At 36.0% G+C, this 19,344-nt stretch overlaps 1 protein-coding gene across 19 annotated transcripts in view; it reads right to left on the reverse strand.

Moving 5' to 3' along the window:
- Positions 1-19,344, reverse strand: part of LOC106875384 (uncharacterized) — a 425,794-nt gene that overhangs the window by 64,321 nt on the left and 342,129 nt on the right. For all 19 annotated transcript variants that reach the window (XM_089338012.1, XM_089338010.1, XM_089338016.1 and 16 more), the window contains 2 exons: positions 4,024-4,137; positions 379-2,683 (listed from right to left, as the gene is read on the reverse strand). In XM_089338012.1, the coding sequence (XP_089194138.1) occupies positions 379-2,602 (2,224 nt within the window). In that variant the 5' untranslated portion in view covers positions 2,603-2,683; positions 4,024-4,137. The remainder of the gene's footprint in view (positions 1-378; positions 2,684-4,023; positions 4,138-19,344) is intronic.

Below are 19,344 nucleotides of genomic sequence, written 5' to 3' on the forward strand. Positions count from 1 at the left end.
TATAAAAGGACATGAAACAAGAGTGCTGTAGAAATAACTGCAATATGTTTGTTTATTGCTTCAATAAAATGGGTGACAGAGAGAGAGAGAGAGAGAGAGAAAAAAGCAGATGGGCAGACAGACAAAAAGAAGAGCAAGGGCCATTGAATGCTGAGTTTGAACAAACAACTCCAGTTCAGGGGACAACATAGAAAATGGCAGAGTTAAAAAAAAAAAATAATAAAATAAAATAAACAAACCTGAAGACCTTATTTGGAGATACTCCGATAATTCATGCAAATGTAAGAGTTTGTAAACCCATATTGTCAGAACAGAAAATATGAGAAAAAAAAAAAAACAAAAAAAAAAAACACCTACAGAAACAAATGAAACACTTACCTAAATTTGAAGGGTCTCGGGAAACATCTTGTTCCAGTATAGGTAAAGATGCAGTTGATTGACTTTCAGACTTTGTGTCATCGAGAAAAGCGTGCTTATCATCAGGAGGTCGGTCGTTCTCTCTCTCTGCGGAAGCCGTTGCCGTTGTCACACCAGATGAAATGCATGCATACTGTGTCTGTGAGTCAGTGTATGTGTCTGAAGAACTGTTGGTATCAGGGTTAGCACAAGAAAGATCATTCTCTTCTTTGATAGTGTGTTTAGTGTCTGGCTCGGATTTCTCCAGCTTCACGTGTACCTGCTGATCGCCAGATTCCATTGGTGCATCAACAATGAGATCATGCTTCCAGTCATTACTAGAGTTTGTTGACGATGCACTATGAGAATCTGGCATGGCCACCACTACGGAACTTGTAGTAGAAGCTCCTTCTACTACTTGTGACCTGTGAGATGTGGTGGAGCTATCGTTATTGTTATTGTTGTTGTTATTGTTGGCTGTTGTGTTTGTGTTGTTAGTGTTGTTTGTGGGTGAGTTTTGTACAGTGGTTTCATTGTGTTGTGTTCTAACGGAGGGATGTGTAAATATGGGAGGTGATGGAGACAAGGTGGTTAGATGTGGTGGTGGTTTTATTATTGTGTTTGGATGAGAATTACCTACAAATGAAGGCATCGCTTTGTCGATGCCAGTTGAGCCAACAATTTGTTGTACGTCAGAAGTATCCATTGGACGGCAACTCTGTGATATCATAGACTCTAACGTAGATGCAGCATGAGGTTTAGAAAGTGACAGCTGATGCTCTGACACCGTTGTATCTGCCTCAACTCGTACGTCCGCTGATGAAGGGACCACACTGGGTTCGGCTGTTGGGACTACTTCTTCGATGCGGCATGTCGAAGCTACACCACTCTGACTGTCATCCGCAATAGCCACCAAGTTGTGGTCACCAACAAGACCTGCCTTGGAGACAAGTTTATTGTCCATGCCAATTTTGAACTCAAATTTGGTGACTAAACTTAACTCACTAGAATTGTCCGAGTTCATATTACAAGACACGCGCTGAGAAAAGCCAGACACAGGGGTGATATTTGGATTTTTTATATGGAAGGTCCCTTCCATCACTTTTGGTGAGTTGGAAATGTTTACAGAAACATTTGCTTCATCACAGACCTTTTTCTGGGAGGGCTGTTGGTTTGGTGGAGAAAGCTCAAGCTTTCGTTTGCTGAGCTGGCTGATGTCCACATAACTGGGTTGGCTCAGCAAGGTAGCCGAAGGATTGTTGGTCCCTAGTAAACTATCTATAGCAACTGGAATGTTGACATCTTTATGTAATCCACCAGCATGGCCGTCAGCAGGTATAATCCTGGTCACTGGCTGCTGCCGGTTGTCCAAATTAAATAAATGGTGTTGATCAACGTTGGATGAAATGGCATCTTCAGAGTCTTTTATTTTAACTGTCTGACCATAGTGAGTCCGCACAAAGGTTTCATGAGGATGGCTTGTTGCTTCGATGGATCGTTGGTTGTGTAAATGAGAGTCGCTTTGTGGGGAGCGGTGGTCAGGTTGAATCGTGTCATCATCGTCGATGATAATGTGAACTTGTGAAGTGCTGTTGTCAACACTTTGGTCAGGCAGCATGGGCCGAATGCCACTGATCAGAGGGTTTTTGGGGAAAGAGCAACTTACCTGATGATAGTCATATTCTTTTTTGGGGACAATATTTGTACATTCAATGACATCTGTATTTTCTGGCTGCGAACTCTCAACAATCATACTACTACTACTATTACCACTATTACTTCTGTCGTAAGTCCGAGGGTTCTCAATGACAGATTTATATGCTCGGTCCTTATCTCTGTTATTTCGGCGAGGCACATTACACCGAAACGGTGAATCAGACTGCTTGATGTCAATAATTTCAATGTCTGGGTCAGTCTGGTCACTACACGAGGGGTTAGAATGGGGTTGCAGCGGTTTTCGAGAAATATCAGCAGTAGAAAAACTACAGTTTTTGGTAGAAGACGACGTGGAACTAGGGTATCGACCGAGATCTTCTAGTTCTCGAAGAGTATTAGCCTCAATGCGGTCTAGAGCAGCTAGACCCGATTCTGGTTCATTGTTTGAGTTCTTCACATTCATTCTGTCTTTGTATGAAGGATACATGGAATCTGGTGACTTTTCATATGTGATTTTAGATGAAAGTTTCTCAGCAGAATCATAACGCATGTTTTTCAAAGGACTTCTTCGATTTGAGCCAGAGTCAATCTCAGCCTGGTCACTGACTTGGTTTTCAGTTTCGCAAGAGTCCTGCAAATGAAGAAGAAACAATATGAAATTATAAACCAGCAAGGGAATTATTCAATTTGAGTGAATGTAAAGAACAAACGAAATGCTGCTAAGCATTTTGCCTGGCATGCTTACAATTTTGACTGCTCAGTACCTCAGCAACAACAACAGCAGCAACAACAACAGCAACAGCAACAACAACAATAGAGCAAAACCAATTTCAGACAAATTTACTTTTATATCTTTTTACATCTATAAATTCATTGTTGGCAATAAATTTCCAATGGGTAAGTCACTGGTTTATTGCAATTGTGATGGTGAGTGTGACAAGCAGATATCTGTGCAACTCAAGCAGAATACCACAAAAGGTAATTTGTTTGATGAAGGTTTGTGGCTTAATGGTTGGGATGTTGCAGCTTCAATACCTGGAGCAAACAGTGTGTTGGGTTCTTAAGCAAAACGTTTCATTTCCCTTCACTCCAGTTCACTCAACTACGAATGAGTATGATATAGCTGAACGCCTCAATGCTGTAGATCAGGGATCTGTATAAGATTTTGGGGGGTCCTCACAAGCAAAGTAGTAAATTAGGGATTCACAGTAATATTTTAAGGGCTCATGAAAATTTTTTGCATTAGATGTATTTATTGCAAGAAACAGCTAGGTTTCATTCTCTGAGATTTTACATATGTTAGGGTGCCGGGTGAAATGCTTAGCGGTATTTCATCTGTCTTTACGTTCTGAGTTCAAATTCTGCTAAGGTCAACTTTGCCTTTCAATCTTTCGGGGTCGATTAAATAAGTACCAGTTACGCACTGGGGTCAATGTAATCAACTTAATCCCTTTGTCTGTCCTTGTTTGTCCCCTCTAAGTTTAGCCCCCTGTGGGCAATAAAGAAATAAAATATGCTTCCAGCCACTGAAACATATTCTTTCAAAAAGTGTTATTAGAAATTCACACAAGTGGAAGTGTGAAAAACGGTGTAGGAATTTTGAAAGAAATATCTATAAAATTACTTTTTAATCCTTTAGTATTCGGATTATTCTGCCAAAATTTAATGCTTATTTATTCAAATTGTCTTGAATTAATCATGCATTATCTTGCCGCTTCAAGATTTTGATGATGTGATTGTTCATTCATAGAATACCTTTATAGGGTAGGCGTGAAAGGCTGGAACTGGCTGATTTGGACGTTAAACAGGTAGAATATTTTGGCAGGTCATGGTCAGTTTAAATGCTAATAAATAAACATCAGATGGCTAGGGGAGGAGGGGGTCCATCAGAATAAAATGGTAACCAAAGAGGTCCATAAATAAAATAAAAAAAAGGGGTTGACAACCACTACTGTAAATGGTAAAACTTACCAAAGTTGTGGTATCAGAAACTGATGAGTTCTGATTCTGTACAGGCTCTTCACATACATCTCTCGGGGTCGTACTGCTGCATTCTACAATGGAGGTTTCTTCACATGGTAATCTCTGCGGAAGAAAAAGAAAACAACAATCCTCATCATCATCATCATCAGCATCATATTCATCATCAACATTTACTATATTTTTATAATATTTTCTTCTAGTGTTCTGTTTGTTTTGCTGCAACACATGGGTTGTCTTTGGATGGTCCCAGCAGCACTTTTTTTTTTTTTTTTTTGAAATTAGATTGGAGCCTGGTGTAGCCTTCTGGTTCAGAAGGCTACACCAGGCTCCAATCTGATTTGGCAGAGTTTCTACAGCTGGATGCCCTTCCTAACGCCAACCACTCTGAGAGTGTAGTGGGTGCTTTTACGTGCCACCCGCACGAAGGCCAGTCAGGCGATACTGGCAACGGCCACACTCAAAATGGTGTATTTTACATGAGCCTGAACAAAAAGACAGGACATTCATGACTGGAATGTCTTTGATCTCAGGTCAATGGAGGCTGAACTGATATTAAACAACAACTTTTTGAAAACCGATAAAGTTGCTGGTATTGTTGCTGTCCGTTTATTACTAACACACAAGTGTGATATGGCAACAGTATCAAATATCATATGTTATTATCATTATTGTTGTTGCTACTGTTTTTCATATGATGAGTGTGGCAGAAGTAATCACATAGGTTACCAGCTAACGACTGAGAAATGAAATGAAATGGAATATGGCTTTGGTATGAATCAACAGAAGATTAATAGATACTTCGTTAATAGGATATCAGCTGGTAGTTCAGAAAATAATGATGGGAGAAAGAGAAAATAAAAAGACTGACTTTTTCCAAAGACAGGATGAGAAAACAATATTTAGTATAAAAACAAAGAAAGAAAAGACAAAAAAAAAAACAACTTTGTATAATAAACACTTGTTTGTGACATTCTAAGTGTGACATTGTTGTATTATAAAATTGGTAGTTCCATCATCAACATCACCACTACCACTATGAGTATCAGCATCACTTATCACTACAACTAGCGCCACCAACATCATCCACTGCTAGCATCAGTATCATTATCAACACCATCACTATACACATTATCAAACGATAAGGAAGCCAAGAGACTAAAAGTTATGTAGTTTTTAGCTTCAACTCTGAATGTACTAAGTTCAAATCCATCTTGTTGGTATAATAAAAGTGACTCAACAAATTACTGTGAGGGAGAGAGGGGAAGGGGGAGAGAGGGGGAGGGGGAGAGAGGGGGAGGGGGAGAGAGAGATTACAAGGATTTGCTGTATTAGTGCATGGCCCTGAAATGTGCAAACACAGGGTTTTAGTCGAACAAATCGACCCCAGGACTTATTATTTTAAGCCTAGTACTTATTCTATCAGTCTCTTTGCTGAACTGCTGCTATGGGGACATAAACACACCAACACTGGTTGTCAAGCGGTGATGGGGTGACAAATACAGACACAAAGACACACACACACACATATATATATGATAGGCTTCTTTCAGTTTCCATCTACCAAATCCACTCACAAGGCTTTTGTCAGCCTGAGGCTATAGTAGAAGACATTCGCCCAAGGTGCCACATAGCAAGACTGAACCCAAGACCATGTGGTTGGGAAGCAAGCTTCTTATCACACAGCTACGCCTGTGCCTCCAAATATTTTAATTTGAGAGCAAATATGGGAGACAACTGTGAACATGTTTCTGGCTTATTCAGTCCCACTGCTTGGCACCTTGAGCAAATATCCTCTTCTATAGTTCTAAGATGACTAAATCCATATGGGGAAATATGGATAGAAGGAAACTAAAAATAAAAAAAAAATGGCTTTCTTTATAAGTGTGTGTCTCCTTGTTTTGTCATCATGTGCTAATTGTAAAAAATACTTCCCCATCATACAGTGATATTTCTTTCTAGTCTTCTGTGAAAAGGTATTTGGACCAGGGAGGAAAATATTACCTTGCTTTTGAAATAGGTGACAGTTAGCAACAGAAAGAGCATGCAGCCATATAAATTCTGCTCCCACAAATATCATCTGATCCATGCAAGAGAGAGAAGTGTAAAGTATGATGATGATGACTGTCTTACATGATGCAAATTGCTGCAAACAAAGCCTTGCTCTTTTAACTTACTTAAAATTCCTCTTAAAAGTTCAAGGCTTCCTTTGGGTTTAATCACAATACTTACTTATTCTACACACACATAATGGCAGTATTTCATACCTATTCAAAGCTGACAGGTATTATGATTAAACAGAAAGAGAGCTTTCAGCTTTGTACAAGGAAATAAGGCAGTACTTGAGCAAGTCTTTTGTCTCAGAAAGTTGCAGCACTGACGAAGAATATTTTTAACTTTTATCGTTCAAACAAGCTGGATATAGACACCATAAACACAGTATTATTTATTCAAACACAACTGTATCTTAACTGATTAACACGTTAGCTGAATTAAAGCTAACATATTTAATGAGAGATCGATAAAAAGCTAACTAAAACTAGTAAGATTATAATTCTTTAGAATTATGAAGAGTTATAATCTTACTGTTCACCTCATCTTTGGAAATGAAATATTAAAAAAAAATATTTTACATGTACAGTGCATCTCTATTAAGTTTCAACTCTGATTGTAATTGGGTGTCTTATTCATGAATGTAATACAAGTGGGTGAGAGTTATCATGAGTTTAAGGATAAAGAATTTTAGATTGAATCCAGTGTAGTGCTATATAGAAATTCAAGAACAAGCGAGCCAATGGCGATTGAAAGTAGCAAAAGAAAACCAAACGGAACATTGTAGATATTAAAAAAAGGGTTGCACCTCCAACAATGAGTTTAGTAAATTTGAAAACTTATAGTTATATCAACTCAGATATCTTTAATTTTTTATTTGTTTCAGTCAGTGAGTTGTGGTCATGCTGGGGCACAGCCATCATTGGTTTAAGTCAAACAAATCAACTCTGGTGCCTAAGTTTTGTATAGGTCTGGTACATAGTCAACTGATCCCTTCTACTGAACTACTAAGTTAGAAGGACATAAATAAACCAACACCAGTTATCAAATGGTAGTAGGGGATACACACACACACACACACACACACATATGAGGGGGTGCTGAAAATTTTTCCTGTCTTTGGGTAAAGGAAAATACAAGAGGATACATTAATTATGATTTTATTCAACATATTTCCCTCTTATTGCAGTGGTCCTTCAGTTTTTCTAAGCTCTGTAAAAGAACTCAGAAGGTTGGGCCTCCAACCAGGCCTTTCACAATACCCTTCTACACAGTTTCCATCTATCAAACTCACAGGGCACTTGGCAATAAAAGATGACACCTGCCAATGGTATAGAGCAGTGGGACTGAACCTGAAACCACATTGCATAGCAAGCTTCCTAACCACCCAGCCATGCCTCTCCCTACATTTATATATTTTAAAAAACTAATACTAAGTATGGGGTCTAGCAGACCACTAACTGTAGAAAAAACACCAATAGTTAATAATTTAATTTGAGAGCAAGTAAGGGAGACAACTCTGAACATGTTTCTATCTTATCCAGACTGCGATGGCAAGATTTCAGCCTTCTACCTTTGATAGCAGTAAACAACACAGGGAGGAATCAACTTCTCTAATAGACCATTTGAATTGAATGCACTGTCAACGTAGCTAATACCATTAGTAATTATGAATGTTAAGTGGTTGATAAGCAAAGAAAGAAGATGAGGCAGCCAAGTGACACTAGAGGCATTATTTTCGCATAAAAATAAAGCGACGAGAAAACAATGTCGGGTTAAACAAGTTTCTGGAAAACATTAGTCGGCGTGGAACTAGACAAAAGGCAGTAATGAAACTAAAGAAATGACACAAAGCACACACACACAACAAAAATACACAAAGACATAAAGTTTTATTCTGTTCTGAAGAGAAGTACTTATGGCTATCATGTGAGATCACATGGTTAAAAATATATTTAACACTTTAGTAGTATTTCGTCATCATTATTTTGTCATTACAGTTCTGTAACAGATACATTAGTTATGTCTGGCAGTATTAGCGATACTGGAATGAAATGTGGATTAATCATTTCACTAACCCATTCCCCACTTACACACACACACACACACATACATACGCATGCACGCACGCACACCTTCTTTAGTAAAGTGTCCATTTTTGTCTTGAGGGACACAACTAAACTCTTACTTGAGAATAAACTGCAGCAAAAGTAAATTAGATGTCAAGCAATGCAGCTATAGCAACCAACACCCAGCTATGATGTCTTAAACATTAGATGGGCCGCATATTGTATGTAAGCGCATGCATGCACACGTGTGCATGTATAGAGGTTCTTTCATTCTTTTCTTTGCCTCAGTCATTTGACTGCAGCCATGCTGGAGCACTACCTTTAAGGATTTTAGATGAACAATTTGACCCCAGAGCTTATTATTTTTAAGCCTAGTACTTATTCTATCAGTCTCTTTTGCCGAACTGCTAAGTTACAGGGATGTAAACACACCAACACCCATTGTCAAGCAGTGATGCGGGGACAGACACAAAGACATGTGCCTAGGTACATACATACATACATATATATATATATATATATATATATATATATATATATATATATATAATATAATATAGGATAAAATCTTTATAAGAATTTATCAAGTAGTCAGCGTGAAAAAAAAACCTCATAATGAAAAAAAATTCATCATTTTTTTCCATAAATATATATAATTTATATAAAGGGCATTAACTGTGTAGTAATGCCTCACGCTTCGAGGGACTAAATAAGTAAAAAAAAATTATATATATATGTATATATATATATATACGATGAGCTTCTTTCAGTTTCCATCTACCAAATTTGGTTAGCTTGAGGTTATATTAAAAGACACTTGCCCAAGGTGCCATGAAGTGGGGCTGAATTTGAGCTCTCAATGGAAAGATCCACAATAGATAACTGTAAAGCATTTTGTCTTGTGCTTTAACAATTTCACCCAATCTACTAATACGGACTACTATTTAATTTATTGATCTTGAAATGGATGTAAGACAAAACTGTGATTCCAAATTAAAGCAACTGTTGTGAGATTTGAACTCAGCATCTAATCAACCAAGAACAAACCAATTACTGACAAAAAAGAAACAAAACAAAGCAAAACAAATAAGTGTTACGTTTAATTTAGGTGCCATACTGTTTTAACAATCTTTTATTGCCTTTAATATAATTAAGAATAATGAGAAAATGCAAAAACATAAAAATGAAAAATATAAAGAAATAATAAAACCACGAAGAACAAAGAGATTAAAAATTGGTTAAAATAATTAGTTTTTTATTTCTTTACTTTTCTTAATATTTTACATGAATTTTTTTCTTAAAAGCTTATTTTGAAATGAGTTTTCTTCTTTAGTGCTAAAATTTTCATTTTTAAGGAACGTTTTTAATATTTTTGAAGGCCATTTCTTTATTATAGTTATACAATAGAAATCATAGACTGTTTTGTTCCTCTGTGTGTGTGTGTGTGAGTGCACACAGGTGAAGCATTTGCTCAGGGCTCTCTAGTGTATGTTAACCATTAATATCAGTTAGTTCGCACAGCTACATCTTTCTGAATCAAGCACCAATACCATAGGGATCTGCTAAGAATCTCTGTGTGTGTATGTGCGTGAGAGAGAGAGAGAGAGAGAGAGAAAGAGAGAGAAGGGGTGCAATAGTAAGGAAGGGTGACAGAAAGAGAGAAGAGAGAGGAGAAAGAGAAAGAGAGAGATGGGCGAAACGGTGATGGAGATGATGCAATGTGGTGGAAGGATGAGAAGAGAAAAGGGAGGAGAGGTAAAAAAAAAGTGTGCCTGTGTGAGAGGAGAGAGAGAGAGAGAGAGAGAGAGAGAGAGAGAGAAAGTGAAGTGAGAGAGAAAGGGTGAAAGAGTGTGTATGTATGTTATGTATGAGTGAAGGGGAGGAGGGGGGGGGGGGAAACTGTGATGCAATTTTCTGTGAATGCTCTCTAAATACACACCAAAAAGAGGGCTAATGATAAATCAATAAATTCTGTAGAATATTCTGTGATATTTCGGTTGTACTTTGCTTCCATGATGATAATAGAAACAACGGCATTGTTCTCAATCCTTAATCCTAGAACTGGCACCGTCTCTCTTTTTTTTTTTTTTTAACTAAAACATTCTCACACTACACTCTCTTTTCTCCCCCCCCCCCACCACTTTTTACCATTATTTTCTGCACATTTCCATATTGACATCAAGTTGAGTGATTGGCCCAAAGTCAGATACAACAGAACAGTAAGAACTTGTCCGTCGGTCCGTCTGTCTGCCCCTCAAGGTAAGCCACTGAATTACAAAATCTCATTTTCCACCTGTGTTTTAACAGAAGTCAGTTGTATGACTTCCCCAAAGGGGCAGGCATAAAACACTGTGTCAGACACAATCAAAATTATAAGGAGTTGCGGGAGGCTCCCAATAATACTAATCGGAAACTATTGTTGGATAAACATTTTTCATCTCATAAATCTTTTTATTTTCTTCTTGCTTTTTTTTTTTCATTGTGTACGAGTGTGTGTATCTTTTCCCATGGAAAGCAGAAAAGATTATCAATTATTATCTATGCTCCAGCATGGTCACAGACAAATGACTAAAACAAATGAAAAAAATAAAAAGAATATTTTCTTTTACTGGTTTCAGTCATTGGACTGCAGCCAGCAGAAGAAATTATCAGTTATTATCTATGCTCCAGCATGGTCGAATACAAATGACTAAAATAGATGAAAAGAATAAAAAGAATATTTTCTTTTACTGGTTTCAGTGATTGGACTGCAGTCATGCTGGAGCAAGGTCTTCAATGGTTTAGTCAAATAAATTGACCCAGTACATGGTTTTTAAGTCTGGTACTTATTCTATTAGTCTTTTTAGCTAATCTGCTAAGTTAGAGGAATGTAAACAAACCAACATCAGTTGTCAAACGGTTGGGGGAGGACACACACACACACACACAGATTGAAATGGTCTCATCCAATCCATGATGATGATGATAATGAGGAGGAGGAGGGGTAAGGAGAGAAAGGGGAAATGGAGAAGAGAAGAGGTGGAGAGTATGCTACTTGGTTTGGAAAGTATTTCTACTCCTTGTCTTTAGGATTAGTTCACCAAGGAGTAAAGGGCAATATTCCAGTCAAAAGGCTAACTAACTATTAAACCTGACAGTAAAACATAACCAATACTTACTTTCTCATCTCCCATACTTTTTCTATTAACTATTTCAAAAAAATGCTGAACCCCCACCCACCCCTAACATTATTTTTTATATATATTTAAATATCTAAACGTGAGATGAGTTGCTATTTAATAAGATTATAATTTTTCAGACTATTAACTTCATCTTTATAAATATTTACATCGAGCAGAGATGGTGTAAATACTAAATATTATTATTTTTTTTTTCTAATCTCCTAAGATGTGGTTAATAGCCTCAAAAATATCTTATCTTGAGTTTTTGATGTTGAACGTTATCCCCGAAATAGATGTGTAAAGATTAACTTTTACTGATCAATATATATATATACATACATACATATATGCATACATATATATATATATATATATATATATATATATATATATATATGTATATAAACATAGATAGATAGAAATAGAAATTATTTTACATAACTATACATAATTAGCATTAAACTTCTTGCTCTCAGAAGATGAATTTAGAACCATGAAACTTCCAACTTTTTGGTCTCTTTAACTCTCTCAGCCACTATTCAATAATCACTGATTAAAATATTTTTGGAAATAGCACAAAGCAAAGCCAGAAATATGACTAACAAAAATTGGTTGAGAAAAAAAACAAGAAATAACAAAAAAGAAAAGAAAAAACTAGACAATAAAGTTTCAAAAGTGTGAAGGTGACATGAAATATAATTATGTAATTATAGTAGTTATTGATACTGTTGCTAAGGATCAAAGCTGGATGCTATTTCCAGCAGGTCAAGTGATTGTATAAAGCAGTGGTTCTCAACCATTTTTTAAAAACTTATAGACTTTGATTCCTGTTTTACTTGGATGAACCTTTATAACTATTTGATGCTTAAAGAATCCTATTATATCTTCATAATTAGATATTATTAGGAATTGTATAAAAAGAAAAATTGTTAAAATATTTTGAATATTGTAAAAGTATTACTGATTTACTGCACTTAAATCTGAGCACCAAAATCTTATATGAACTCCCAGGGAGTCATATGGACGCTGGTTGAGAACCACTGACGTGAAAACTTTCTTATTGGGTTAATCAAGAAACTAATAAAGTTCAGCTGTGATCAGTGATAGCATGTGATGTTGTTGGCACTCTGTCGCTTACAACGTCGAGGGTTCCAGTTGATCCGATCAACGGAACAGCCTGCTCGTGAAATTAACGTGCAAGTGGCCGAGCACTCCACAGACACGTGTACCCTTAATGTAGTACTCGGGGATATTCAGTGAGACACAGAGTGTAACAAGGCTGACCCTTTGAATTACAGGCACAACAGAAACAGGAAGAAAGAGTGAGAGAAAGTTGTGGTGGAAGAGTACAGCAGGGTTCGCCACCATCCCCTGCCGGAGCCTCATGGAACTTTAGGTGTTTTCGCTCAAGAAACACTCACAACGCCCGGTCTGGGAATCGAAACCGCGATCCTATGACCGCGAGTCCGCTGCCTTAACCACTGGGCCATTGCACCTCCACAGCATGTGATAAAGAAATATTATCAGATTTAAAACAAAAATAATTTTTTTAAACAGAGCGCAAGTGTGGCTGCATGGTAAGAAGCTGGCTTCCCAACCACATGGTTCCGGGTTCAGTCCCACTGCATGACACCTTGGGCAAGTGTCTTCTACTGTTACTGTTCAGCTCTAGGTCAGGTTTGATTAAGAAAAACTACAATCAAAGTTGTTTCAACCATGACCATCCAATCCAATCATATTTATCTAGGGATACATTGTGGATACATTATATATAATCTTTGGATTTTCTTTTTTCCAAAGTCAGTAAGGTATAATTTGAGGAAGATTTGACTGTTATTTCTAGTGGACTGATATAGTACTTATAGGTTTGCTTCAATCAGCACAGTGTGTTGGATTAATAAATTAAAAGAGTAACGACTCAAATAGTAATTAGTTCTTATCCCTTCACTGGTGTTGTGATGTTAACATCACTGCAATAATTAACTTTCGCATGTTCCAGCCTGTCTCTAAACAGGCACAATAATGTTATACAGTTTAATGGTTTCGTCTACCTTCATCTAAATACATGGCATAATGTTGTACAGTTCCAAGCTATAAACAGGGGGAGCACTGCAGAATTGATGTGTACTTTGTCAAAGTTACAACAGTTACACCTTGAAACCAAAACTGTAATGCTTTAATGAACTTCTGCACATTCCAAGTTTGGGTCCTAAGAGAACCACAATTGAGATCTACTTCAAAATCTGGTGCTTCAAAACTATAACACAAAAGCTATTGGACAAAGGACGTTGGGTTCTTCAGAGCTACAAGAATATAGTGTAATCTGTTCTCAAATGAACATCCTTCTTTTTTTATCTATCCTTAATTATGGTTCTGAGGTTAGGGAATTCAAAACTTGCAGGAAGATTGGCCACCAGACATGTATCACAAAGGTCTACTGGTGAATGAACATGACTCGATGTCATATGAACCATTCACCTGACTTAAATGTCAAATGGATCCAGTGTCTCTAGGCTAAGCTCAACAGAGCAGAAGATTAGCAAAGTAAACTGTAAATGAGCAGGCATTAGGTGAAGGGAAACCGTTTGTTGTATCATTCCTGTGAAAGAAGCATGAATCTTCATATTTTGGCAAGGAAGGCCCTGGTTACCAAGCAGGCTTTTATGTGTGTGTATACATGTACTGCCTTGAAATTCTTTGTAAATCTGACAAACCCCACTCAATGATTCAGTTTAAACTAAATCATTTTTAACTTCTTTATAAAAGTTCTCATAATGTTCTTTGATTGTGTGTTTCTTTTTTTTTTTTAATTTTGCTTTGTTCTTATATTTTTGTATTATTTCTAATTATTAAATTCAAAGAAACTTCTAAATAAAATCTTCCAAAATTAATTACATCATGTAATATAACTTGATTGCTATAACTGCACAAAGTCTTCTGTTGATGGAGAATAAAGACGATACAAAAGAAGAAGAAAAAAAAAAAAAGAAACAAAAACTGAAAAACAGGAGAAAGGAAAGAGAAAGAAGGAACAAATGCATGAAAGAAAGAAGGAATGAAACAAAGTAAAGGAGACGAAAATCAAAAAGCAAAACAATCAAAAACAGAGAAAAAGTCTAAAAAATATCAGAAGCAAAATAAAAGGAAAAAGTTAAAACTGTATCTAAAATTTTATTTAATGTCTTGGTAAAGGGTTGATAAAGACAACTGAATCCTCTCACTTGCAATGTCTTAATATTCCCCCCCCACCACAAAAAAAGGGGGGGGGGGCAGTTTCTGCTTTAATGGTGGTAATTACTGTTAAATGAAAGAGCTGTAAAAATAGGTGTTACTATCGGATACATGAGGGGTAAGGCAATAATACCCCATGTCCAATCTACTGGAGTTTGTAAAAGATTGTGACTTTTGACACGCAGGTAAGAAATGAAATTTTTAAGAGGAAGCAGGGTGGGGTTGGGTCTGTCAACTGAACTGTCACCATCTTGACTTGCTAGAAACAGCAGCTAAATGCCATCCAAATCAAACCACAAGCATGATCAATGAAGAACACGTTTGATAATGTGGTACCCTCCAACAGTGGTTTTCAACTGGGGATTGTACGACCCTGGGGGTGGAGGAGGTACTAAAAAAATTTTATTGTTAAAATTCATGTGCAATGAATCGGGTATACTTCTACGATACTCTCTTTACTCTTTTACTTGTTTCAGTCATTTGACTGCGGCCATGCTGGAGCACCACCTTTAGTCGAGCAAATCAACCCCGGGACTTAAATCCACTCACAAGGCTTTGGTCAACCCGAGGCTATAGTAGAAGACACTTTCCCAAGGTGCCATGCAGTGGGATTGAACTTGGAACTGTGTCATTAGGAAGCAAACTTTATGCCAAAGAGCGATGCCTGTGCCTATATATATATAATTCTGATACTTCTGATGTATATGAAGAATTTAAAATAACCAGTTTCAAGATTTCAAACTGAAGTGCAAAAAGAAAGTGTTTGCCAGTACCACTCTGAAAAAACAACAAAATCAAAAAGAAAAAAAAAACAGAAACAAAAACAACAGCATCACTGAAGGTTTTACAGGGTAAATTCTTCCCACTGCGGTTCTCTTAATGTGCCTGATTGACCAGAATGTTAGAATTCCAATGTGAGAGAGAGAGAGAGAGATGTGCAGTTAAAACTAGCTCAGTTAAGAACACTGCCGAGAATTTCAAAACCATTAAGAGTTACAGCATCTTTGAAACTCTTTTATTAGTCTGTCAGTTCCAGTTTAGAACGCGAGATAGATTCAATTACTGTGACCCTGTAAAGTGGCAGAGCAGAAGTGATTTAAATAAGAAAAGGAAAAACAGAACAAAACAAAAAGAGAAATAAACGAAATAAAAGGAAAAAGAAAAAAAAAAAAGATTTCTTTTCAATATTCTTTGGCTCACAATTGGCACTTTCCATGATAAATATCTTGAAAATTATACATGTATGTGTTGTCTATGGAGAGGAAGTCAGAGGAAAATAAACATTGAGAGGTCGCTGAAAGGGCCTGAGAGGTGTGAAAAACCATTTTAAAAGGTTGATTCTGCCGCAATATTTCTCTATATTTCTTTAATGGCCATGCGACACCGCAGTCCATGAAGCCTTCAGAAAAATATGTATATGCATAAATGATACTTATCTCCATTTATGCACGTATATATATATATATATATATATATATATATATATATATATACACACACACACACATATATATACATACATATACACACACATACATAGACAGACATATATATATATATATATATATATATATATATATATATATATATATATATATATATATATATATATATATATATATACATATATTCACATACACATATATGTGTACACATACGTACATACTACACACATATACATACATACCCATACATACGCACAGAAAGAAAGAGAGAGTTGACAATATATTACATTCCTGTTTACAATACATGGTGTGACTTATATGATAATGAAATATGAATATATTCATAGATTTCTACATATCTTATTCAGCATACAAGTTTGGCAATGTAATATAACATGATGTAATAGTTTCTAGATACTTCTACTTCATTATCATTATTATTATTATTATTATTATTATTATTATCATTATTATTATTATTGAGAGAGAGAGAGAGAGAGAGAGAGAGAGAGAGAGAGAGAGAGAGAGAGAGATCATTAGATTAGAACCAAGCATAAACACCAAATAACTCTAGAAAAAGAAAATTAAAATATACTGTCTCGGGACAGGACGCAACGATTGTGTTAGAATTATGTAACGACCTCAGTAAAACTATGCAAAGGTGAAAAATGTGTTCTGCCATAGACTATAATGGTGTAATATTAGTAGTAATAGTAGTAGTAGTAGTTGTTGTTGTGTTGTTTAGATATATTGAAATTGGTAACGTAAGGTAAACGACATCCTGGTTTTTTTTCCTAGCTGCTATAGAAATTGTCACGTATTCTGCCTGATCCAACAGAGAAAAGAATTGTTTAATGTTGTTCTTGTAAAGAATATAAACAAACTATATTAATTCACAGATTTTGTCGTTGTCATTATTATTATTGTTATTATTATTATTATTATAAAGGCAGCAAGCTAGCAGAATCGTTAACACGCTGGGCAAAATGCTTAGTGGTATTTCACCCGTCGCTACATTCTGAGTTCAAATTTCGCTGAGGTCGACTTTGCCTTTCATCCTTTCAGGGTCAATAAATTAAGTATCAGTGAAATAATGTTAAAGTAAAAAACGATATTTTGATGTCCATTTACCACAATATGTAATATAAATGAACTCTGTTACTTGCAAACAACTAGTAGATTATTGGTGTTCATATTTACATCAAAACATATTTAGAAAAATCCTAAATTTAACGTCTGTACTCAGACTTTTGGCTAGGACCATACATACAAAGGCAAATGTAGTACATAAAATTCCAGATGTTTACAAAAACACATTATATACATATACACACAGACACACACACATATATATAGACAGACAGACAGACAGACAGACAGATAGATAGATAGATAGATAGATAGATAGATAGATATGCACACACACATTTATATATACATATATTATTATATATCAGTAATTGAATATAAGCACTAGAATTTTTGGAAACTAATGGTAGTCTGTGTCAGCAAATATTGATCTTTCCTCTCCCTATGGTACATTTACATACCTAATGTTTTGCAGTATACTAACATTGAATCATCAAAATATACAGACATCCATGCATACACACATTTACAGAGACTCATGCACACACACACACACACACACACACACACACACGTACATAAACCCTCATACTCAGAGACACACAGATACAGAACTTCATACACATTATGTATGTCTTTAACTGTAGAACAAACAAAACGAAAACAAAAAAAAAACCCCTACAAAACAAGCATAATGACTATGGAAGACAAACTTGGAGCTACAAACTAAAGTTAATAGACGGGACTCCCTACTTTCTTATCTGTATAGATGAAAACATAATTAGCGATCAAACTCCAATTCCTGTGTAGAAGCAAGGATTCGAGTAGGAAAACAAAATTATAACTAAGATAATTAGATCTTGGATGATACCAAAGAGAAATAAAAATATCTGACAGAAACTGTGAGAGAGAGAGAGAAATAGAAAAAAATTAAACTATCGTTCTGGACCTGACTAAGCAGATCTATGATCAAAAGCATTCCAGTTGTGACCATCCTATCTTATTATTATCATTGTTATTGTTATTATTTTTAAGGCAGCAAGCTGGCAGAATCGTTAGCATGCCGGGCAAAATGCTTCATCACATTTCATTGGTCTTTACGTTCTGAGTTCAAATTCTGCCAAATTCTGCCTTTGATCCTTGTAGGGTTGATGAAATAAGTACCAGTTGAAATAAGTACCAATTTGGAACTATTATTATTATTATTATTTTCCGATCGATTTGTATTTTATTTCATCCTCCAACCAGATCTCAACCAGAGACCTAAGAGACATATATATATATTTGATGGAGAGAGACTTCCGGAGAATGTGGGCAGTTGATGTCAGTGTAATTTTTTGAGTCTCATAGATTTTTGGCTTCCAAGAGACCTGATTTAAAAAATTTGTCACTACACTAAGGGTGGGGCATAACAATATACCACAAGGCACTTTTGTTTAAGATGTTAATTTTTTTCCTCTCATTCCACATCAGTTTCCATCTAACAAATTCTGTACACAATGCTCTGGCCAAAAATGGGCTTTTGTAGAATATGCTTGCCCAAGATGCCATGTAGGGGAACTGAACAAAGAACCAAACTGTTACAAAGTGGGCATCTTAACTATGCAATAATGCCTACACAAATACATACACACAATAAAACCAACCCTAACCCTAACCTCCTCTTGGCTTCTGTTAGCAGCCTGCTCAAACCAGTGAATGAATTCCTATATGGTTAATTAACCTGCTAGAAATAGCAGTCATCTCTCACTCTTACAAAAAAAAAAAAAAAAGGTGGGGTGTGAAATGAAACAACGAATAATGTAGACCTACAGATGTACTTTGTGTGACACAAAACTGAGAAAAAAAAAACAAAAAAAACAAAAAAAATTGGATGATTGTAACTGGAATGCTTTTGAAGGTAGGTCTGCCTCATTGAGGTTGACCAAACAATAACAACCATCCTGCCTGCACCATTAGCTTTGCACTGGTTCATTTTCGAGCAAGGGTACATCATTATTCTGAGCAAGCTGAACCAGATGATGATGATGATATCATTAGTTCCTTGCAGTCTATCACCAAACCTACCGCCAACTCCGCTGCCCCACTACCATAACATTAAAGCATATAATATAAAATAAAGATGAAAAAAAAAAATTCATAAAACTTTGAAAATCAAATAAAGATAAGCTGGTTTACCTTACATTTTGATATATGGAAAGGAAAAAAAAACTTATCTCTAACAAGAATTGTTTAATAAACACCACCTCCAAAAAAAATACAGAA

Source organism: Octopus bimaculoides, chromosome 20, assembly GCF_046866305.1.
Source record: "Octopus bimaculoides isolate indiv1 chromosome 20, ASM4686630v1, whole genome shotgun sequence".
Lineage (NCBI taxonomy): Eukaryota > Metazoa > Mollusca > Cephalopoda > Octopoda > Octopodidae > Octopus > Octopus bimaculoides.